A 26,358-nucleotide genomic window follows, 5' to 3' on the forward strand; every position below is an offset into this window, starting at 1 on the left:
CCGTCTGTAACACCCAATATCCTGAGGACTGTAAAAGGTATGATTTTGATATTTTGTGCATACATTGTTTGGCATATTGGCTTTTTGTAAAATACTATGATTATCGACTTCGTGACCTTTGAGCTTAACCTTTGACCTACATTTCAAAATGCAATGTAGTTCACTGCGTCGATATAAAGGACATTTTTGACATTTTAGAGGTAAGTTTTTGCTATTTAGCATTTAACACCGTTTGATATAAAACATCATGAAATTATCAGTGTTACAATCCACTTGACCTTGACCTTTGACCTACTTTGCAAAAATAGTCGTTTGTTTTAACCTGTGTTTCCTTTGATTTTTTGAGGCAGGGTTAAGATATAAGCATTTATATTTCATGTTCATGAGCTAATGACACTATTATTTGAAACTGTGTACAGCAGTCACCCAAACTGAAATTTAAATACTTTAAAAATACATCGGGATCGTTATATCAAAAAGGATCGTTATCAACTGATAATAATGCAGTTAAGAAAGACTGAAATCTATTTTGGAGTATAGATGGAGTAAACATGTATTTATCATGTTTTAAAATGATCAAAAAATATTTCTTATATGTAATTTCAATTTCATTATTCAGTCTAGCTTTGAAGGTTGGAGAATCATATTTCTATTTGAATGTTTATTAAGGTCTTCTGTCTTCACGGAAGACCTTATAGTGATTCTACTGTTTCTTCTTTTTTTTTCCCCTAAATTTTGTGCACGCGATTTCTCAGCAAGTATTCAAGGGTTTTCAATGAAATTTTCAAGAATAATGCGCATCTATAGGAACGTGATACATCTGGGAGGAAATTTGAAAATTCGCTTCCGGTGCCAAGTTGTAGACAATTTCATGATTTGAAAATGAAATTTTGTCGCCCCTTTTTTACAAGAATGGCTATAGATATGAACGGGAGATTTATTGAAGATGATAGTATATGACTTATATAGGTGAACAGAATTACCTTTTCGTGCGTCGACAGTACTTCTGGTAGTTACTGGATGTGAATTTATATAGTCGATTTTTTTTTCAATTTTTTTGGTTTTTGAATATATTTTGATAATATAAGGATGGTTAATCGGACGGAAGACCTCTCGTTGCTCGCAACGAGTTTCTAGTTATTTTCATTTTTCTTATTTGAATGTCAGATTTTATATGATAAATGCTATTGGTCATAATATTTACGGATTTTTTTTTCATTGTTATTTAAATCATGATAATGCTAGTAGCAAATAAATATTGACCACCCTTGTATATAGGTAACACACATAAAATGCAGAAAGAGTGAGAAAGGAATCTAGTTGCTTTTCCTAACTCTGACAGTTGTTTTCATATTCAATTGTCAGGCCTTGGTATTTGATAGCTTTATACAAGATTTGTCTTTATTATTTTTTTAAATATATTTTTAATCTTTCCTAGGTACATATAATTATTTCTTCTTATCATAATAGCTATTGTAAAATTGATCGGAAATGTATGTATTTTTTAACTTTATAAAAACGCGTATTTTCATGTACCCTGTAAGTTTATTTTCCCAGTGTTACGATATAAAAAAAACTCCCTGTTTTTGATTTATTGGTCCGTGTATCAGATAATTTAGATTTGTTCAGAAAATACCAAATGCACAAAACGTGGAAAGTTTGGAATGCAAATTAAAATTTGAAACATTTACAAATTAGTTTTTGGAAACGACATTGATGATTATGAACGGTTTCTCACCGACTTAGTGTTTTCTTCTTGTGTATGTATCAAATGACAGTTTGAAAACACCATATAATTAACTTTTATTAGTCCTTAAAAGTCAATAAGAAAATATCGGGTTTATCATATCAGACTTCCTTTGATGAAAAAATCTACGCAGTGGGCATTTACTAGGGATTATACACAGAGTCTAATTATTCAGTTTCGATACATTTCGATTTTGTCATATCTGATGATATTTTTGTTTCAAATATGAATCAAAAAAGCAAAATAGAGGAACAACAAGCACTTAACAATAAATGACAAAGCAATATTTAATGAATTGTGATTGGTGATTGGCAGTTTATAATTAAGACAGATTCATAGATACATTCTTGTTGGTTTTCTTTTCAACTCTGACAATGATGATTATTTCCTAGCTTCTTTGGAAAATAGAATTATATCTAAGTCATTGTATGGATAGCGCGTGACAGGTTGATTTTTCCAGGAACCTTCAGAATACAAGTAGTTTATTTTAAAAAAAATGTTTCAAACACGTGTCTTAGATGTGGTTTAACTTAGTTCGTATCGTTAAACATGTGAAAGTTTATCTAAAAATAACATGATTTAAATAGAGTTTAATTTTGTGTTACTTGCAGAATTGGGTTGAAGAAAGAGAGGAGCATCTTTTTAAAAATATATTTTCTACATTTGAAACAAACTGTGTACATCTGGATATCATTTATAAATGTTATGTATTCAATGTTGTTATTCAGTAAAAGTAAGTCTACTTTCATTTCCCCCACGAAATCTATTTTTTATTGTCGACAACTGATCAATTTATTACCTATTAAAATACAGTATATTGTATGTCCACATCAGTCACAATATGAAAATATCTTTAAGGTCCTCTTATGTGGCTCACATTAACAATATTTGATAGAATATGACAACCTCATGATATGTCTACATCTGCAATTAAAAATGTACCAAAAAACAAAACAAAAAATAAATAAACAAAAAAAAATTAAACAACACAAAAAAAAAAAATGATATTATAAAATTTAATGCAAATCAAAATGTTCAAATTAAAGAAAGAGAGCAATTATATAAACATAAAAACTGGAAATTATCTTTGGTCCGTTGTTTTCTTCTGGTGTAAATCGCCCTCAAGACAGAGTAAAATCAAAATATCAGATTTATCAATTCTACATTCTGTTGAAGAAAAAAGTGTATGCAGTTTAGATTTATTTGGGATAGACTCTGTGAATCTCGAATATATTTAAAGCTTAGATGCAGCTTTATAACTGTACTGAAATTATTTATTTTTTAATTTTTAACATTTTGAACCGAAAAAAATTAATTAAGAGAAAAAAATTTGTTATAACAAAACCTAATGATAAATGGTAAAACTATTTTCAAAGAATTGATAGACAAGTCAAAATAGATACTTGTATGTATATGCAATTTTTTTTTCTTAAAATACTTTAAACAATGTTAATTACTATCAGGCTTTATTAATCAAGGAAATCAATACTGCAGTCATTGTATTGTACACGTTTCAGGTTAAAATCCTATAGAACTCTCAGAATAGGTAATTAAGTAAATGTACAAAAGACACGTGTCTTTAGAATCATGTCGTTACAATACTTGAAATAGCTTCATTATTTTACCTATTACAGTATGGAACCCCCCCCCCCTCTCTCTCTCTCAGTGATAATAGTAATTATATAAAGCAAGAGCCAATGCAAGTCTCTCATATAAATTAAACTTATTGTAGAATTCTTCATTTGGCGTAAATATTTGTAATATATTGTACCATTGGATAGAAAATTTCTCACAATTTAAGTTGCAAGTGGAATTGACATACATGTTGGGATTGATTGATTGATTGTATGTTGTTTTACGTCTCATTCGAGAATTTTTCATTCATATAGAGACGTCACTATATACCGATGAAGGGCTTCAATTTTAAACCTATACTAGGCACTCTTGGCCATCGAGTAGTGAGGGATCTTTATCGTGCCAACGCCTGTCGTGACACGTGGTCTCGGTTGTTAAGGTCTCATCCGAAGACCAGCAACTTTCAATTCAAAGTGCCGAGCGCTTGGCGAATGAACAGTTGCTACCTTTTTTAATTGACTTAGGTCAGTCGCGGCCGGAGCTCGTACCCACGACCTTCTGATCATGGAGCGAGCGCTCTACCAAATGAGCTACCGTGATGGTGCCGTACATATTGGGAAAAATTAACTGGATAAACTTAAATATTACTAATTAAATGGGTGTAAAATGTAGGCGGGAATCGAGAGTTAGCGTGCGTAGTTCTTAATACATTATGTGCAAGGTCATCCCTTTAGGTCGACACATTTCAGAGTGTTATTGTTCTGTTAAGAACAAGCCCATAGAGAGCAATTTCTTTTTTTGTGGAGTTTAGGTGGAAATTTTCAAGCAAACATTTCTTGACAACCAAAAAAGGGCCATTAGACGTAATAGTTCAGGTGGCACATCCATTTTTTACATGTATATCTGCTAGATAACGGGTGTTTGAAAAGAAGACAGCAAACACTGACAATAAATTATTGTTTTTCCCTAGGATACTGAGAAAGATCTAAATACTTCGAAATGAGTTAGAGAATGTCTTTTCTAAGTCGTCGCGATGATTGGGGGGAAATTCGAGTAAATTTCATGTTAGTGCTGTTCATGTTTTCCTCAATTTGTAGTTCATTCAAATAATTGGTAACTAATTATTCCAAATATTTGTACTTTATCTTTAAATATACATGTATGATACTAGGGCTGTCATTGTATTACTAAAATAGTGAGATAATATCAGATGTTTAAAGCGCGGATAAGTGCGCTTGCGCACACAATACTCCTAGAATTATTTTTTTGAAAAGGTCAATTTTATGGGCATCGTCACAGAATGAATTTGCACCATTCAGTCAACTAAATGGTCACTGAAAGGCCTATAAAGGTCACTGAATGACAGAGCTTTGTCATTCAGTGACCTTTCAGCTAACTGAATGGCAGAGTTCATCCTGTACGTCCTTTAAAATTAAAAACAAATAATTTCCTAGAATCTTTATAACTAACACACGTAAATAGAGAGTACTTTAAAGCAACAAACGTCATGCATTTCCACCTCCACTTTGTCAAAGTCAAGTCACATGCTGTCTTATCTTGAAAGACTGACAGCAATCTAATAAAACTGATGAATTGAAAATATTAATTTCAATTGAAAAAGTAAATATTTCATATTAAAAAATTGTTTCGTTATTTGTCTAAAAAGTGTTTTTCTATCAAATTGCTGGAGAGGAAACCCCATTTTGCTTTTTCTACAAAAATGAATAATAAAGTTGACTGTATAACTATCACGTGTTCAAATTCTGATTTTATGTAGTCAGTATTTTGATTGTGGACTAGTATTTTTAAAATGTTTTTAGCTTATAACATTTGCATAATTCTTCCGCATATTTTTTTCATTGAAAGTGACATGGAATATTCATAATTTTCTGTAGATGTAGTTTGCGTCAAATAGAGTATGATGTGATTATGATGTGCCAATTTGACACGAAAGACCCCGAAGACATTCAAGTTTCGAATATTTGAAAGCCCAAGCATGTGCAAAAACAATAATGGAAGAAACAGGTGGAAATGAAACAAAAATAGAACATCATGCTGCTGGTTTTATTTTTTAGAATCAGTTGCCGCTATCTACGTTAACAATAACCATAACAGACAATGATATCAAACCATAGCAAACAATGATATCAAACTATAGCAATCAATGGTGTCAAACCATAGCAAACAATAGTAACAAACCATAGCAAATAACGGTGGCAAATCGAAGCAAACAATGGTTTCTAACCATAACACAAAATAGTGTCAAACCATAGCAAACAATGGTATGTCAAATATGCCATGCCCAGACACAACGGGATACATCATTAGGCACAGTAGATGCATCTCTACAGATTTTAAAAGGAAATGATAGATGTTACTGCACATGCAGGGATCAAGCTCAAAATAGATTTTTAAGGTTTGGTTACGTTTACTTTTTTGTTTGTCAAAATAATTTCTGAGTTGGATTTTTTAAGTGGTATGGACCCCCCCCCCCGAAAAATAATTCCGTACATAACTGAGTAAAGGGAAGAATAAAGAACCTTGCTATTATGAAATATAATTTTATTGCACTTGCATTATATTAAATGAAAATGTGAACATTTTAAAAAATGTATAGGAATTTTTTTCTCTTTGACGGTTTATTATAGTAAACTGTCAGAGAAAAGAATATATATTTTTGGACGTGATTTAAACATTCACACACTATAAACGCGACAAAGAGAATACTTTGCTCCACTTTGGCTCTAGCATATAGTACACCGGTACATATCAAACCTTTCATTGTGTGTTAGAATTCGTTTTGCTGTTGTTTTTAGGGAAGGATCTTATATGATCAATCATATAATTATCTAAGTATAAAGAATCATGAAATCTTGCGTTTGTTGGAGGAACATGAGATGATAAATAATAATATCAGTATTCAGCACTATGAAACCGAAGTGAGACATCAGCGTAATTATAATTATTTCAGATAATTTCATCGTTAACCTCGATCACCGTGTACTGCAAACGTTATTTTTGAATCTGATAAGTAATACAAAATGATGTATTTTTAACAGCACAATGAGTAACCGATTTTAGAAAGTAGCTTTTTTGTGTACTCTCTATCTCTCTCAATTTTATTTCAAACTTATCTTACAAGAAAGATTTTTAAATTGTAAAATTTTATCGGCATTCCTATGTGTAAATTCTTATATCGGAAATAACATCGAGTAAGACAAATTGCTTTAGAGATTTAATTTTTAATATTGCACGTGCATGTCAATGATTTGGATGATTTTATATCGTTGTTGAAAGGAACCACACGACTCCTTTTTCATATAAATCTTTTGAATGTTAAATATTTGTGTTTCATCACCATTTTCACCTTAAGCAACAAAAAATCATGAATAATAAAATGTGCGCGCTAGAGTTCCTTTCTAAGTGTATATTCGTTATTTTCACACAGTACAATAGTACATGCAATACAAAAAAAGCATGATGGATCTTCAACAATGACACATATTTAAGGAAATTTATGCACACCGACAGAGTAAAATCTTAAAAGGTACTTTAAATCAACAGATTTATGGTTAATATATGTGAATCCTCCTCTTGAAGCGTGAAACAAAAACTGTTTGTTTGTTTAACGTCCTTTCGAGAATTTTTCACTAATATTGAGACACCACCACTTGTACGTGGAGTGCTGCAAATTTAGACCTGTACTTGGACACTTGAGCAGTGAGAGATTTTTCGTCGTGCCAGCACCTACTGTGACACGGGACCTCAGACTATACAGTCTCATCCAAAGGACCGGTCTCCATATCCCGCTGTGAGATTCTAACCCGCGACTTACGATCAACTCATTACTCCGCTATTCTAAAGAAAACGCTTTAACCAACATGAAACTGTATTGAAGCGAAGATTACATATCCATTTGGTATACATAAAACATTCGAAATTTCAAAATCCAAATTATTGCTTTGGAAACAAACCAAACATGACACTTTCCATCTCATATGTTTCCAACAATTGAATAGCCATTTTTTTTAAACTTCAAAGCATTATTCTTTACATCAACTCAAAGTAATTTCTGCAAAAAAAAATAGAATTAATGGAACCGATTGAACAATCTTTGTTACAGTTGGCAGGAACGATAAATGGGGGATCTAATTCCGGGCATAAAAGAATATCAAACTTCAATACATTGATGTTTAAGTGTCTTTCCAATTTCCTATGTTAAAAAATAATAACACTGCTGCTTTTGCCATGAAAATACAAAAATTTAATTTCTGAAAATTTGAAATTTTGCCAAATTTAAACATAATGTTTTTTCTCTGCTTTTAACTCTTTTCAAATTCTAAGACTGAAGTCAATTCGGAGTGACAAATACTTTTGCTTCTATCATTAAAGTTTCTAGATAATGTTGCGTTTATTTAGAAAAGCTTTTTTGTTTGTTTGTTTGACGTTAATGTCCCTTGGAGAATTTTTCACACAGAGACGCCACCATTTGCAGGTGGAGGGTTGCAAATTTAGACTTGTTATCGGAATTAACGACCTTTGAGCAGTAAAGGAATTTTTCATGTCAGCACCTACTGCGACAGGAGACCTCGGTTTACAAGGTCTTATCTGAAGGACGGGTCTACGCGTCAGACAGCGCATTCGAACCCACATCGTGAGGATCAACTCCTTACTCTCAGCGACTCTAGAGAAAACGCTCTAACCACTGCAACACGCGAGCGACATTTAGAAAAGGAAGTCTTTCAGCAACAAAACTTCCAGTAATCTTGTCTGAATGGAAAAGTCACGTACAAGTATCAGCATTATCAAAATAAAATAAATGAAGTTTACTCATTGTCATCAATTACTAAAAGTACAACCGAATAAAAAAATAACAGAATTATAGAGCATGCCATGGTTTCACTCCCACAGTGCTAGACAATCCACTCTTACAGAATGAAGCTTTGCTCTTGCCAGACATTGAAGGATTAATAAAAAAAAAAAATCAGTGCGATCTCGAAAAGGGAAATTAAGGTTTTATGTGTATCTTTTAAGACTCCACGTTTATATATTATTTCAGATGAAAAAGTTATCCTAATAGTACAACGTAACCGTCAGCAAACCATCTTTGTTTTTTGTTGAAACTTGTTTCTAAGCCGACTAACACTTACGTTATTTTCTAACTCTATTTCTAATTTAAAAGAGATAAATATTCTTGTAAACACAGCTGCTCATAGCACAACTACTATGATTATCAGGGTTTAATGCTGAATCAAACAATTAATATTCAATCTATATTTCAACAGTTTCTTTTCTGATTACAGATTTTTAAAGTGCACTTTTTTTTTTATATTATTAAACATTAAGTACCATTGTTATTGTTGTTGAGAATTAATCTTTTAATTATAAAATTGAACATTTCCAAATCTGATGTAAACAATTTCAATAAATATTTTTTTTTTTACAATTTGTCTTTTGTGTTTTTTCCCAATTTTAATCCTATCATCGGAGATGATGATATTACAAACATTATACTTACATTTCCCTTTTATAAGTTTTTCTTACCTTTTTATTGCATTTTATACGAGGGTTGATCCAAAGTAATGTCACAACTACTATAAAATCTTTGATACTAAAATTGTATTGACAAAATTTGACATGCTAATGCCCTACCAATTTAGATTTTTGCCTTTAAATTTAATTCGAATAAACCAATACTTTTATTTTTAAATATTAAGATAAACACAACGTTAGATTTTGTTTACGCCGCATGGCAGCATGACAGCAATTATTCGAAGTCGATATGGCGTTTAACTTTTCGGCACACATTTTCAGTTCATTTACATATCTTTTTAATCTCTTACGTGCTTCATTCTAATAATTTTTAATGTCATTTTGCAATTAATCCGTTTTGTTTTGAGCTGTAGTATGAAAATTATTTGAACTTTGTCCAAATGTTATATCTAAATTCACTCCATTTGCGTAAATCTAATCGGACTCAAAACGAGTGTGAAATTAAACGTCATAACGACGTCTGTACATTCTTGCCGTGCGGCAAATTTAAGGGGAAAATTCAAAACAGACACAGGTATAAGTTTATAAACTGTTAATGAAAACTTTCGATTATTAAAGATTTTGTAGAAGTTGTGCCATTACTTTTGAATAAACCCTCGTATATTATTAAAAATTTTAGAACATATTTGATTTTCAATGGCACAGTTAACTCAAGTTAGCATAAATCCTACACAATCCTACTTGAATCCACATTTTATCTGGTTCTACAGAGTAATGACCCTTGAGTCTACATGTAACTTTCAAAGATTATTTAACTCAAAACTTACTGTGGTGTAATAGGTTGCATACTCTCTAGTATTAAGAGAACTGGAATACATCTCCACTTTCCAGTTTTTAGACGATTGCTGATCCTGTATACAACATTTATATTTAGGGCCCTTCAAAGAGTCTCTTAGTATGTATATTTTCTAATAATTAAATATACATTTGAGGTCTTGGGACAAAGAAACATATTCCGTGGTGTTAAATAAAAAAAATCCAAATCCAAAAACAGAGATTAGAACAAATTCTTCTATATTTATCCATTCCAATATTCTTATCTTATTCTTTTTATTATTCTCATATATTATTCTTATATTATATTAACTTACAGTGAGTGGCAAAATATATTAAAATGACTATATATATTCATCAGAACACATTAAGAAAATGTTTGTATCACCTCGCACATATTTATGAAGATCTTTAAGCTTGAAAATAGCATGTATATAATTGAAAAATTGTTAGAGTAATATATCGTATATAATTCGAAACGTTGTTAGAGCTATATGTGTCCTCCATTGAATTAGTTCCAATCAATTCACTTCGATGAACACAATCTTTATTTCTCATCATTATACTACAGACTTTAAAATCCGAAAATAACTGTAATAATGAAGTCTCTCTCTCTCTCCCTGATGTGTATGTAATTCAGTATATGCGTGTTATGTTACAAAAACAGCAGCTGATAAATGTTCTAATTGCTTTGGAAAAATTCTTCATATAATAGTTTGGCTGCAAATTTTCAATATTTCTTCATCCAGTCTTTCTTCATCCAGTCTGATGAATCTCTCAGATGCTCAGATGCAGGAACCTAAATATTCAGAAATTTCGTTAATCATATGCATTTCTATGTTTTATTTTTTTAACAATTAAAAAGTCTAAAACAAAAAGTATAAACAAGCTAAAAGACAACAACAAAAAAAAAAACCCCGAAAAACAAAAAAAAAAAAAAAAAAAAACAAAAAAAAAAAAAAAAAAACAAAACCAAAAAAAACCAAAACAAAACAAAAAAAACAAAAACAAAAAATGTCCAAAACCAAATTAAAATATCTTAATACAGATATTAGTAGGATCTAAATTGGTGTTGTAATGAACAGTCCTATTATACTTTAAGAAGTATGAAATAAGACTTATGACTTTCAAACAAATTGTTAGACCATTAGTTTCATACTTAATTCTCTACGGATTTTTCCATTTACCTGGATTGACCAATCTAAGTTGGATGCTTACTTCTCCATGGCACCTGATCCCACCTATGTTTTGAGAGGTCCATGTTGACTCTTAGAATAATTTGTATATGTTTAAATAGACTTTTGAACATGATCACTATTCGTTTGTCTTCGATTTCATCATGTTCATAGAATTCTTAGTTTGATGCTATGTGCCTATAGAATTCTGTTGCATCCCTTGTGGGAAGAACGTAGCTTTTCTGTCACGATGTAGGAGTTTTTAACATAAAACTTTATACTCTATCGTTATTTTTTTCAGCATTATTTTCATTCCAGCATTTTCATTAGATCTTAATTAATTTTCAAACTTTTCTGAGTAAACCCAGTAAAATGTTAACACAGGAAACCGCTTCACTTCCAGTGTCCCTTAAAACTATAAAAACGCATATATAAACAATTAATTTTTCCTTTTTTAGGTATCAATGTGCAGTGAGGTTCAAGAAAAAGAACTTTTAAAGCGGAAATTAATTAGTTTTTCTGAAGAATATGTTACTAAAGGCAGACAGTGACATAAAATGTTATTTCAAGACTTTATATCGATTAATTCAATTAAACATATACATGTATTTATACAGTAAAACCTGCCTAATCCAGATAACTAAATTTGCAAATATTAGGCAATAATCATTACCTATAAGAAAAAATTAAAACAACTGAATTTACGGAAAGAGACTTTCATGATAAGTTTTCATCTTAAATGGCAAGGTTTTGGATAACACATAAGGTTGACAACAAGTTGCACTGTCCTTAATAATGGTGGTTCAAATTTTCAATAAATGTAACAGTTGCATATTTGTTGCAATTATAAACATTTTGAACAGTAACCTTACAGGTGTAAACTTCTGAAATAAGAAAACTCACACTTGTTTATATATGTTGCATATTGTAATTCGCATTTTTAGTCAATAATTCAATACCTTATAAAATATAAAGATAACTAACATTTTCATTTTCCTTGCTGTTTCAATATTTTTTTTTTTTATTGAAAATCATTGAACCTGTAAAAATACTACTTACATGGACAATCCACCATTTTAGCCAAGTATATTCCCAGCGGGTATGCTCTATTTGCTGAGTCTCTTGTTTTGAATCCAACAAAGCGAATCTAAATGAAATGTCTGAAGTTTGTCATTTGTAAAACTCTGCTAGACATCAATGTCAATATTGATCGTCTATCAAATGTTATTATTCAATTGCTGGTATACTAGTACATTATAAGAAAGAGATGCATATTTCTGTGCTGTGGCACTTTGATTAGATGCCAATGAAGGGTTACAGGGTATCATATTTACCAAAGAACTGTATGATGGTTCTATATCTATTTGCTTTAATTGATAGCTAACGGTTGTGCCTTCCGAAACAATCTGGGTGAAATACGTAGTTTGAGAATTTCCCGAGCCTGCTGTCACTTTCAGTTGGGCTGGACCAGTAGAGTACCAGTAGAAGATCAAGCACTGGTATTTAGCTGTATTTTTCATGAAAAAGAGATTTAAAAACATTTACAGAGTTTACTAGCTTGTTTCATCAAAACCATTGTCATAAGAATTTTAATGCACGTTCCAAACTTTTTTTGAACTTTATTTAGATCCATAGTTTTAATGATTGATTTTAAATCTCACAGGGGAAATTTGATGGTGTCTTCCACACGATATGGTTTTCGTTAAAAGGGCAAAAGGGCCACCGGACTAAGTCACTGGAGTATCATGTGAAGTTCTTGAGGACTCTCATGGCAGGTCAAATTCACAAAAATTAGATATGCATTGTTTTACGTTGATAAACTAGATTTATCAATATTGCAAACTACAGTTTACGAAGCTTATTTTATAACTATAGTTTCTATCTGTAAAACTATCTTTATGTCTGGAAACTATAGTTTACGATGGCTTAACCAGTGTTTTGCCTTTGAATAAACTTTAATGAAATTGTTTGTTTATAGATATAATTCTAATCGGAGAGCCAAATAACATTTGTTAACATTTGTTTATATTAGAGATGCTTATCATAGTGGCACTTACCGCGAAACTATATCTGAAACATACATTAAATATAGTTTAGAGTTGTCAACCATGGTTAACAAATTAAAATTATAATTTCCAGATGTAAACATGTTTGCACTTGTAAATACTGCATACACTGTAAAATATCATTATCATTGGGAATTGGGAATCAAAAGTCATGGACAGAAACTATTGAAAGAGATGTTCAATATAGATTAACATCGTAAACTATACTCTACATTTGATAGACATGCATGTAGTTTAGCAACTAAACTATGTTAAGCTCATTTATATAATTTTGTCATCATATGTCATATGCAACATAGAAACACAAGACACTTAAAAAAAATATTGTGACGGTATTTTGAAACATTTATTTACACTTGATATATATTTGATCAGAAAAATTATTGAATTTGATAGCATTAAATTGATTTAATTTGATATGTATTTTCTTATCCATGACAGATTTACAATTTTAATACTAGAAAGATGATGTTCCTATCAGTTTTCATCGAGTATTTTACACAAATTGAGCTGATACCTACTAGCTATCACAGCAATTTTGTCGCCTTGTTCACGAGCATCATTTGCTGAAATAATAACATTCTAACTTCTGACTGCTTATCCATAGCAGGATTATAATTTAGATATACAAAACTGTTAGTATACTTCCAGAGATGCATTCACGATTTTGACAGCTTTAGGTGAATACAAAAAAACTCCATAAACACTGAACAATGTTTGATTATTAGAATATAGCGACGTTTTCTTCACTCCTGGTGGGAATGACTGTAGTGAATGTTATATCTCATTGCACAAACACGCAGTGACACAATAATATCGAAATTAAACAATAACAAGAGGCCCAAGAGCCTTAACGGTCATCTGAGTATAATGTAACGATCCATAAATTAAAACAGAATAAGCTGATAAATGAAGCTATGTTGCCCAAAAGCTGGAGAAATTGGATAATCAGGGATCAGCACAATATTAATTTAAAAAGCAGTAAAAATCCTAAAGTTTATGCATTTATTTGCCTGTACTTTCTTCTATTTGTCACTATCCTCATGCGGACAAAACAAAACAATAGTTCTAGAGCACTACTAGTTAACACATTTCATTCCCCCTAACATTTGCCTCTCTCAGTCTTTGAAGATTATTTGTACAAAGATACAGTATTTTAGTCCCACTTTCGTTTATTCATTATTTAAAAGTCTACCTGACCATTAAAAACTATAAAAGTATTTTGTATTAAATATTATAAAAATTCTTGTATAATTCTGTTATTCAATTGACCTTTTAAGTTACATTATCAACAGTGATTAACTATCATACGTGAATAGCAAAGGGGAATAACTTCTTACAAAATGAATTAATAAATTGACTAATTTGAATTTCAAAATCTGGTAAAAACGCCCTTGCTTATTACAATTTCATATACTCTGCCTCCTATATGCTCAGGAGCAAAGAAGATTTTCAAGGAAATAATCCATTTTCACTATAGACTCAATAAAGCCCCACCCTAAAACCAGAGCCCCCTGCCCAGGGACAAAGATATTCACAATTTTGGAAGAAGCACTCTTGCTCATTATAACATAGCACTTAGTGTGTTTCCTTAATAACAATGGGCACAGAAGAAGATTTTCAAAAAAATAATGCATTTCTACTTTATATTCAAAATGTTCAAAAGAACCTTACCCTAACATCAAAACCCAGGGGCAAAGAAGAAGATCATCAAAGAAAAATGCATATCCACAATATATTCAATATAACCCCCCCCCCCCCCCCCTCCACACACACACACACACATGAACCCACAAATTTCAAAATTTGAAGAGGCACCCTTGATCATCATAACCATGCATAAAGTTTATCTGCTCTTATACAGGAGGAGAGAAAAAGATTTTTAAAGAATTTTAAGCATTTTCACTATTAGATCAATGGTGCCCAATCATAACATCAAAACCCTGACTCAGGGGCGAAGATTTTCACAATTTTGGAAGAGGAGCTCTTGCTCATCATAATTATAAACTTGGTTTATCTGCTAAATACCTAGGAGCAGAGAAGAAAAATTTTAAATAAATAATGCACTTTCACTATATAATCAATAGAGCCCCCTCCAACAAAAACCCTCACACTGGGGTCACAAATTTCACTATTTTGGAAGAGGCATCCTTGATCATCATAACCATGCTCCTAGTTTACATGCTTTTAATGCAGGGAGAGTGAAGAAGATTTTTAAAGAATTCATACATTTTCAGTATATAATCAATAGAGCCCCACCCTAACATCAGAACCCCTCACCCAGAGGCCAAGGTATTCACAATTTTGGAAGAAGCGCCCTTGCTCATGTTGACTATATACTTGGTTTATCTACAAAATACCTAGGAACAGAGGTGAAGATTGTCAAAGAAATAATGCACTTTCACTATATATTCAATAGAGCTCCCTCCCTCAAACAGAACCCCTCTCTCTGGGGCTTCAAATTTCACAATTTTGGAAGAGGCACCCTTGATCATCATAACCATGCAACTAGTTTATCTGCTTTGTATACAGAGGGAGAGAAGAAGACTTTTAAAGAATTTATGCATTTTCACTATATGATCAATAGAGCCCCACCCTAGCTCCAGAACCCCTGACCCAGGGGCCATGAATTTCAAAATTGTGGTAGAGGGATCAATGCTTATTACATTCATGCCAACAGTTTGACTGCTTGATGTCCAGGAGCAAAGAAGAAGATTTTTAAAGATAGCACTCATTTTGATGGTTATGGTCCCTCCCCTGAGGCCCCAGGAGGGACCATGAAAGTTTTTCCCCTTCACCCACAGATGTTCTATACCAATTTTTTTTTAAAATTGGTTCAGCGGTTGCAGAGAAGAAGCTGAAAATGTTCAAATGCAAATGCACAACGCACGACAACGGACGAAAACGAATAGCAAAAGGTCACCTGAGTGACTCAGGTTACCTAAAAAGGTAAGCTTGACAGATCAAAAGAATACAAATACATGTATATACTTTGCTTTTTGGCAAAATGAAGCAATTGAAATAAGAATATAATATGAACTTCAGTGGTTCCTTTAATATCTATTGCATGATATGAAAGTATTCCTCAGACATATGAAGCATTTAGAAAATAGGATGAAGAATTATCTTATATTGAATTACAATAATTAAAACTAAATATCTTTAACACTAAAACATAGATCATGCTTTGCAATTTGCACGAATCGTAGTGCGCGGGTATGTTTAGGCTATGCACAGATATACTTCCTTGCCTGTACAAAATTACGTCTTAAAAATACCTTCATTAAAGATTTATTTCAAGTGTTAGAAATGAATGGAAACATGCACAAACATGATATGAAGTAAATCTTGTCATTTTTGGCTGGTATGAAAAAACGAAGAATTTGTCATGGAGATTAAATACCAAACCCATGACGTAATAACTGTTGCTCAAATTTTTGCTGCATGAGAATGAAACGTAACGAGAATTCATGCAAACAAATGAATGAAATGGGATCTAAAAACCATAAACCGTGAATATCATATGTGATTCATAAGGAATAAACGAATCATGTATGCTGATTTTTTTTTAAATTTATTTTTTCTTTCTTAAAATGATGACAAACACAGAGTTTTCAAATCCCGATCAGCCTTTCCTCGGTCACTCTGGCAAAGATGCTAAAGTACACTTGCAATATTGTATACTTTAACATAATTGTTGTCCATATCAAAAGCAATTGCACTTGTCCTTGGAAGGTGTTAGAATCATTTGCATTTGGTTATCAGAAATTGGTGAAAATAAATCGATCAAAATGTAAAAATTTTGGCAGGGTTTCATGTGAAAGTGTTGAATAATAATTTATTTTTGTGGTAAGAGAGTAGGATTCTAGGTGCATATTTCATGACCCAGAGATGTTTTAGATCATAATTTTAGAAACAGAAAGGAATTATCCGAGGGATAGTGTTGACCTTTTCACTCTTTTATTAAGGCATTTTTTTTTATAGACGACATATGATGACTCCATAATGGAGTGCTTCTTTCAGCCTAATACCCATTGATATCTATACAATTGGAAAAAAAATAGTAAATGTTTTACCCTTTGCTTTTCTGATTATCAATGTTACATTCTACAAAAAAAGTGTATGTTTGCCGAACAATGATCTGTGTGATGCCTTAACATACGTGCGAGAAATTTTCTTCATGTCTTTATCCTTACAACTGTAGAAGAGTGAAGTCTGTGGCTTGATCACCCTGATATGATAGAAATGGCACTATGATATCAATTAAGCATTTCTTTTTATTGAATGTTAATACTTTGCCCCTTTTATATTCGCTCCATTCGACCCCGATGTCGGTAGGCAAATTAAACCAAAAAAATAATAATGGTATTTCTTAAAACAACTGTGCCTAGGCGAATTTTAAAAAGGGAAAAATCGTTTGTAAGTGTAATAGGGCAAAAATAAACAGAGATACGATGGCCGATATGAGCCGTCAAATTACAAGTAAGAGCAACTCTATTATGTACGCAGAATTAATTGACTTTAGCAGTACAGTGCAGGGAACTAATTTTGTTACATAAACCAGCATCAACATAAGCATTAGTAGCATCAGGATCGAGCTAGCATCAGCATCAGCATTTAAAAAACAGCATTAACAGGATCAGCATCAGCAAGCAAAGGATAAAACCAGCATTGACCTACATAAAATCAGCATTATCCTACTAGCATCAGAAAATCAATGAGTCTTAATTCAGTAAAAAATTAAAAAAGAAAGAAAGAATATTGATTAAAGTATTCACATTATTGATACATAGTGAGATGTTATGATCAAATAATTGTAAAAGGCACTTTTATTGCCTTAAACGGCAATGCTGAAATTCATTATCTACTTCCGGTAGCATGATGCTACTTCCGGTAGTATTGACCTAATTATAAAACAGCATCAGGATAAGGATTACTAGCATTAAATCAGCAAGCAAAGGAAGCATTCAAATCAGCAAGCAAAGGAAGCATTCAAATCAGCATCGATGCTGTAACAAAATTAGTTTCCTGCACTGTAATACCTGTATCATTTTGTACATCTACATCTTTGTCAATGACAAAACGCTTGTACTTGTAATATGAATTTGTACAAGTACAAATCGTGAGTCAAAATACATTTGAAACTACTTAACATTCCTCAGATTTATTGGGGAGATTATCTATAAACTTAGAAAGGGTTTAAAACAAAAACACATGTGTGTGTGTGTGTGTGTTTTTTTTTGGGGGGGGGGATGTTAAATAAATGCTTATTTTTAATCATATTAAAAAGAGCAAGACTGTTTGTACTTTTACATAAGCCGTATGAGATCACGACTCTCAGATTTATTCCATCAACGAATATTTTGTAAGTGTCTTTATTCAGATTCCTCGTGTTTTTGTTTGATTTTAACTTCTTTCACGACAACGCAATATAGAAATTCATTCTTAGGCCTCATATACTAGTTAAAGATTCTAGAGATAAGGAAGCTGAATCTTTAAGTGTAAGAAGTTTATTCATTTCCTCATTCAATTGTTTTTCCTTGTTCCAATGAAAAAAAAATAAAGGAGAAAAAATATTAATGGTACAAGGGAAAGAGTAGAATGAAAAATAAACAAAGTTCTAACATACGCAGATCATCGAGCGACAATCTTTCATCTGAAGGGAAGGGAAGGGAAATACTAGAGATGTAGCTTCATTGTCTCTAGAATCTTTAACCAGTATTTTGGGACCTACGAATGAATTCTAATATTGCGTTGTCGATAAGGAAGTTAAAATCAAACCAAAACACGAAGAATCTGAACAAAGACACTAACAAAATATTCTTTGATGGAAAAATATGAATGTTGAGGTCTCGGACGACGTATGTGAAAGTAAAAATAATCTCGCTGCGTTTTATATTTATTAAAAATTAGGAATACAGCATTTATTTAACAACAACAAAAAAAGGAGGAGAAAAGAGAAGAAAACCAGACACACGTGTTTTGTTTTAGTCCCTGTCTTAGTTTACAGATAATCTCCCCAATAAATCTGAGGAATGTTAAGTAGTTTCAAATGTATTTTGTCTTAAGATTTGTACATGTACAAATATATATTACAACTACAAGCGTTTTGTCATTGACAAAGATGTACATGTACAAAATGATACAGGTATTACTGTTATAGTCAATTAATTCTGCGTACATAATAGAGTTACTCTTACTTGTACTTTGACGGCTCATATCGGCCATCGTACAGAGAGCAAAAATGACCCTGTTTACAGCATAATTCTTAAAGTAACATTAGTATCATGCATCATCCCTCTTAGTATTTATTTTAGCTGATTTTTGTTTTGTTATATGTTATTTCTATGAAAAAAATAGGGGCCTTACTGCAGCCGTACCAAGCACAGTGAGCCATTATGTGGATAATTCTGGGTATACGTGAGATTATGTATCTTATTATTTGGTTATTTTGTAGTCTTGTTTTGATATTTTGTTATTTAAATTACATAAGTATTTAAACATACCATCACTACACTAGGCTATGAGGTACTCGAACATGAAAATTTTGTTCGTGCAAATGCATGCAATTTAAGACTGGTTCCGAATTTATCTATAAATTTAAATTTTCCTTCTCTGTGTCTAATTGAGTAAAACTTCAAATTTTCTATTGTAGATCAATATGAGATAATTCCAATACTTTTAAGTTCATTTATTGGAATTCCAATTTATTTAAGAATATGCGACCGTTGTGTTTTATTAAGAAAAAAAAAATGCAAAACTACGGTTACAAAATCAAAATATGATAGTAAATTTTATATTAGATTTATGCTTTCCCAAAGAATATGATTCATTAAAAAAGGGACAATTTATATAAACTAAAATTAACCACTTTGTCTTATAATAATCGTAGCGTATGTGTGAATGTCTCAAAGAGTCAATCCCATAGATGATACTTTAATGTATAATTTGTTGAGCTTTTCAATACTTACGGGTGGTATTACATCCATTTGTGGTGGCTACAAACTCCCTATCATTTCCGTGTAATACAAAATTGGACTGTAATGCAATAAAAGAAAAGCGCAAATAGCCATAATTAATTCTGTAGAAATGCACACTAATATCTGCTCAGGTAGGCGATTTAATCATACAATATCTGCCATGCAGTAAATTATAAAATTAGATCATTTTAAAGCTTTAAAGATAACGAATTATACACCAATTATTAATATTTTAAAGCATTGTTAACTTTGACACCAAGTACCAGATATAATGTGTCACATTTAATGAAATCTGCAAGTAATTGTTTTACTGTTTGAAAGATAATCAATGTCAAGCGCTGCTCTGAGGAAGAAACATCAGAAAATTGAGAAAAAGAATGTAGAAAAATCACAATCAGGATATTCTGAAATTAAGACGGAAGAAGAGCGATAAGGAACTCGATTCCGGCCATTACTATGCCTTGACATACATGATATTCAGTCAGAACAAACTGTTCACGTCAAGATGAAATCAATCGGTAGTTCAATTGTTAATTGTGATTTAAGTGGTAGCAGAAAAAATTGGAAATATAAAAACTGTGATACTATGAAAAAAGATCTTTATAAACTGATAGATAATTGGGGCTAATTTTGCAGAGAAAATATGTGTAATAATTCTATATTTTTATTATAATTTAACAAAAGGCACAAATTAGTCAATGTCTCAGTACTGATATTATGCAATTATTGACTGTTTAGTAAGAGGACATCTTTCTTAGACCTGAAAATGTGTGATGTCTTAACAGTCCTTAATATAATATATTTTAATCTTGAAAAATCTATATTTAATAAAATATAGTACAAAGTATAGGGCAAACCTCCTTAGTTCTCCTATCCACTGGTCTGATTCCATACTTTTAAAATGAAAATATTTCAACAGACAGTTTGACTTCTTTGACGTAACAGTTAGAATGTATTGCTTACCGATCATTAATACATTATTATTAATTATACCAGAGAGTTATCTCGCTAACGATATTCTATTGTCATTTAAAGGGAGACAACACAGTTGTCACTCTGCACGTGAGGGAGACATCACAAGTCATTTCCCTGCACGTGACCAATTAGATTGACTGTATTATACTGAAGGAAAATAATAATTAAAAAAATCCATAGTTCAGCTCCAGTATCTCAATTTTTAAACCTTTCATCTCGTGTCCCAAAGGTTAGGTCTTTCATATGAAAATAATGTAAGAGTCGAGTTAAATGCTTAAAAGGTAAAGTATAGAATCTTATTGGAAGATAACTTAAAACTAAGGAAGGGATGGTACAATAAAGATGTTTAAAACATTTTCATGAGTATAAGTTTAGATTCTTAAAATGAGTACAAAATTTTCATTTGGGTATGCACCTTTAAGTTATGAGTCAATCAAATCGACGTTTTATCTTAACATGCACATGAACTAATATTTTTAATTTAATATTCATGCTCATTGTCTGATTCATTGGGTAATTGTTTTATATAATGAAATACATGTGTTGATCTCTTTTTTTTTTTTTTTTTTTTTTTTTTTTTTACAGTTTTGAAAGGAGTTATTGAAGACACATTTATCTATGGAAGATTAATTAAGTTCTGCTGTAAATGTAGCTTTAAAAATTTTCAAGCTTGTAAATCTTAAGGCTGTTAACTTCCATTTAAGTTAACAGTTTATAACAGTTTTATAGATGCAAACCAAATCTGACAGAAATATTTGAAAAAACTATGTAACAGAATTTTAAGTAATTATGACGCTTGCTACCTAAGTAGATGTTACTTTAAGGCGATACTTATGTAGATATTACTTGAATATAATAAACGTTCAGAAAAAGTGCATAAGAAGTAGCTTACCTGGTGCAACTGAAATTAAAGAAATATTGAATTTAGTGAAGTACATAAAAAAACTAAGATGTCATAATACATGTATAATCACGAGTACGTCTATTAACCAAAGGTGTATTATGCAAAATCAATTGATATTTGAAAGCTCAATTTTAAATTGAAATGTTTTATATTTTTTTCATGAGATTAGTTGGTTTTATTTATTTTGAAAAAGTGTTGATAATATTTGAATAGATGTGGTTCCTTTCACGAATATTGTTATATCAATATGGATATCTTAACATACATTTTTTTTTCCATTTTATAGAACAAGTCTGAAGAAGTAGGCGAAGAAGCATAGCCAGATATTCTTTCACTTTACTCCACAAAGCAAGTTGAAAGAAAATGGTTCTTAGTAGATATACATCTCATAATGAATAAGTAAGTAAATAAAGCAGTATGACATATATCTAGCACTTAATGAAATATCTATCTACCAAAAGGATCTTTATTGCCTCGATTGAACCAAAGAAAAAAATGTTTTATCTTATCGGAAAATTTCATTTTTAAAGATCCAGGGTACTGCAGGATATATGTAGGTTGGCTCCAAATATAATTACATATCAATTATGTATATGAAGCCTTAAATTGATGGAATTCAACATGAAAGTGAAAGAGAAAACGTTTATATAAATTATAGTTCTTTTTGAAAACATTGCTAAAGTATATTAATATTCGATGTGTTTTTCCACTAAAATTACTATGAAATGGAATTGAATACCATTTATGTTTATACTCACGCATAGAAATGTACATTGAGTGCCGTCACAATGTTTTCTACAGAAACGTTCATAAAAATATAGCGAAATAGGGCAGCGATAAATTCAAATCTCGACTGTATTTTTGTTGCTTCTTAAAAAAATGTAAAAATAAGAAATTCACCCAGACCTGCACGTAGGTATATTTATGAAATATGCCTAAGTGACATGTCTGTGTGATTTACACACCATTGCTAAAAACTATTCCTTTAAATATAAATTGTTCCAAGGGGAACAACTGTTGTATATCAGTCGTCACGATGAATAACTAGAAGTTGCCGTGTCTAATTTAGTAATTTCCATAACTGCTTTTCGTGGAAGAGCGACATGCATATTGGATAGAGAAAGTACAAGATTTCTGAGTTAAATGAGTTGCTGGTATACATGTACATGAACAATATTGCTTTTTAGAATTCAGGGCGTATTATAACAATTATTAATTATACGCAAACCATGCATTTTCTTTTTCGGGAACATTATGCCTTGCAAAACCTGAAAAACCACTAATTCATAAATCTTGTCATCTTCATTGTTGTACAATCTATTTGTAATTGTGATTTTTTTTTAAATTTATGTTCGTGAAAGATTAGAAAATTTGTTTACATGTCATTATACTTTAAGAGGACAAATATATTAAAAAATTATATGTAATTTATATATATGTAGCACATGTATTGCACCATAAGTTTAATTTGAAAGAACACTCGAAATTAAGAGTATTTTCATTATGGTATTAAAGAAGAGTCTTAATAGTTATTATACAATTAGGAGGCACAATCATAACCCGTTTCTGAGTGCCTCGTATTCAACAAGCACAGGGTTTTGAACTTTGCTTTTGTTTTAAAATTTCAACACTCTTCGCAATGACAAAAAATAATTTTACAGCTCTTTATATTTCTCAAAGCAACCACAAAAATTTGTTTTTATCATGTAAACAGATGCTATCTGTTTTCCTAACTATTCAATGAATGACCCTATTTTTCATTCTCTAATGACTGCTTTAATTTAATTTGTACCACACATAACTTACACTTACGTTGCCCTTTATCCAGCCATCGGGATCCTCTGATTCCTGTTGAAGCACACAGTCATAAGAATTGTCCATTGACAAGGTGTAGTTGACGAAACATTTACTACCTGCAAGAAAAATTCTTCCATCTCTTCTTGAAATAATTCTATACTATTCGTTCTTCAAATATATGTTATCTTTTAAATAATTTGAAATATTTCATTCTGGGTTCATATTTAATATTGAGTGCATTTTTAATTATCCTTGGCAAGAAGCCAATTTAAAATTGGAATAATTGTATACTTATCAGACCTCTACCCAACCAAACAATGTTTTTCTTTTTTTCATACACAGCTAATAATGAGCCATAATAATAGATAATTATAAAAATCCTTTGATATAATATCTCTAAGATTGTTAGCTCTCTGTGATAGTTTGGGATTCAGCTACATCCAAATATCAAAGATTTAACGTCTTTATTTCTGATATAATTGTTAAATGAAAGGAAACAAAAAAAAATGAAGGATGAAAAGCATCAGTATCTCTTTCAATTGATAATAGCATGAAAATTTCAAGCCATAGAAAATATCCTGTTTCCAAAATGTCACGAACGTAACTTACAGTCAATTAATCTTTTATAATGTTTACTTCCAGGCTCACTGATGGTAAAAACTGCAGATGTTGCTGATGATGAAAGCAAACGGCAATTGTCCGTCGACGTATTCTTAGAAAACGTAAAACTGTAACAAGAAGGAGTCACGTCACACAGAGCAGCACAGTAAAGAATAGTCTCAGCTGAGGCCAGTAAAATAGGAGTATAGGAACTTCTTTTGTCTGTATTGGCGGGAACAAGTGTAAAGTATTCACCAAAACACAAACCAACTTCACACATTCCGAAAAGATAAAATAAGAACTGTTTCGTAGATGGCATGTCTTCAGCAGCAGCACTTTATAAGCAAAAACCAAACTTCGATGTTAAGTTTACACTTATATCTCGGTTCTAAGCTCAAAATTACACCGCAGAAAGTTTACGTAAATCATAACCTGTATTCTTGTTTTAGATCGAATTAATCAAAGTCTTCTTGATGACAAACAGATTTAAACTGCAAATGATCACTGAAGCCAGTTTAGCCCCAGATGATGGTTTTAAACTCGGAAGGAAGAAATAAAATTCAGTAGCCTTGAAGTTGAAAAGAAGTCAACCAATTTGCAACCACATTAAGATTATGAATTGCTACATCGACTGGAGCCATATACGACACTTAACGAAAACTTCGCTGGTTTTAACTTCGAGTTTAAACGATAATCCAATAATCAATGGGCACTAATTGTAATGATGGGCGTCAAAGTTGCTATGAAAATCCACCGATCTGTTTGAAAGCAATTTTTAAAAATCTAATCAGTTTGAACAGCATATATTTTGAAGTTCCTTTACATAAATCAAGCAGTTTAATGAGAACTAGAACATTTGAAGATATTCATGCTGATCATCTCAGTCAATTCTTGGAATGTAGATGGAAACCGTGATTTTTAGGAACAAATGCTGAGATTAAAAATGTTCATAAAATATAATGAAAATCAATTCAAACGTTGATTACCTGTTTATTTCATATTTATATACAGTAGGCTTATTTCAGGATAACACTTTGGTAATATTTAACCTTTTTCTCATAGGCTTCAGTGTATTTTATGTATTGAATAAGTTTTGAACAAATTCTTAAATAATCCATTTTTAAATACAAATTATTTGAAATAATTGTAATGATGTTACAGAAATTCAAAATTAAAAAAAAAAAATACTAATTTGGGAAAGAACAAGAAAATACCGTCTCCCAGAGACAGTGCATAATTATCTTTTTTTTTTTTTTTTTTTTTTTTTTTTTTTTTTTTTTGTTCTTTTAAAAAATTCTTATCCCAAATATGTACATAACAATTAATTGTCATGTACAAGTTTTGTACAAGAAACAACAAAAATTGTAAAGGACATTACCAATAAGAATAATTTACTTTGGTTGAAACGCTTTGATGAAATACTATTCACTTCAAATAAGATTTACGATTAGTATAAGACCAAGAACTGTTACTCTGCAAATGGAAAATCAGATTTATAACGACATAGATGCACAGCATGGAGTTCGGTAAATTATTCTTATTCAAATTCCTTATAAAAAAAAATATTACACCCGTTCATCACATTTTAATTTCGTAAAATATATCAAGGTATTAATAGCGTAAATCTTTCAATCATAAATGTGCGCATAACCATCAGTAACATACATTTAGATAAGCAAAACGAGAAAATACAAATGATTTAATTTGCTACTTGTTTTTCACTATGTGTTCATTTATTATTTAACAAAGATTATTCATTTTTGAAAAAAATTAAATTGCATGTATTTTATTTGCTCAATATTTTCCTTCCCTTTCGTATTTTTCCAATATTTCCAGGTAAATTTAGGCATACAGTCGAGAGATTTTAATTACAATAAATTGCAACACGTTTTATTAACCACAATGTTTTCATTTGTCCAGGCGTGCAGGAACAGTGGCAACATATTTCTTTTAGTGAATTCAAATTCTGTATCATATTTACGTCTCAATTATCAAAGTAGGTGAAGAATAAATAATTCTAACTGAGCCTGATTTTGCAATAATTGATTACCAAAAACGTTTTGGAATGGAGCAGACATAATACTGAACAAATATTGTTTGTAATTTTTTTTAACAGATTCATTCAAGAAAAATGGGTCATTCTACAAAATTACACTGCTTTTTATTCGGGACATTTTTTATGAATGGGAAAAGGTTCTTGCTTTTATTCTTG

At 31.1% G+C, this 26,358-nt stretch overlaps 1 protein-coding gene across 1 annotated transcript; it reads right to left on the reverse strand.

The window, feature by feature from the left end:
- Positions 1 to 11,875: 11,875 nt before the first annotated feature.
- Positions 11,876 to 24,463, reverse strand: LOC133194265 (uncharacterized). Its single transcript, XM_061330257.1, has 5 exons — positions 24,156 to 24,463; positions 23,562 to 23,662; positions 19,862 to 19,928; positions 12,159 to 12,331; positions 11,876 to 11,971 (listed from the first exon to the last, which is right to left on the reverse strand). The coding sequence occupies exons 1-5, from the start codon at positions 24,424 to 24,426 to the stop codon at positions 11,876 to 11,878; spliced, it is 708 nt and encodes a 235-aa protein (XP_061186241.1). The 5' UTR covers positions 24,427 to 24,463.
- Positions 24,464 to 26,358: the final 1,895 nt, after the last annotated feature.

Source organism: Saccostrea echinata, unplaced genomic scaffold (genome assembly GCF_033153115.1).
Source record: "Saccostrea echinata isolate AGI-Se365-2 ecotype Australia unplaced genomic scaffold, CSIRO_AGI_Sech_v1 ptg000029l, whole genome shotgun sequence".
NCBI lineage: Eukaryota > Metazoa > Mollusca > Bivalvia > Ostreida > Ostreidae > Saccostrea > Saccostrea echinata.

Bases quoted from the DNA above. Each gene is read 5' to 3' on its own strand.
- LOC133194265 (XM_061330257.1), bottom strand. From the start codon at position 24,426: ATGTGTGAAGTTGGTTTGTGTTTTGGTGAATACTTTACACTTGTTCCC. The intron at 23,663-24,155 runs GTAAGTTACGTT...TTTTTCTTGCAG, and splicing joins TTATAAAAGATTAATTGACT to GTAGTAAATGTTTCGTCAAC. The intron at 11,972-12,158 runs GTAAATATGATA...CATTTCATTTAG, and splicing joins AACCATCATACAGTTCTTTG to ATTCGCTTTGTTGGATTCAA.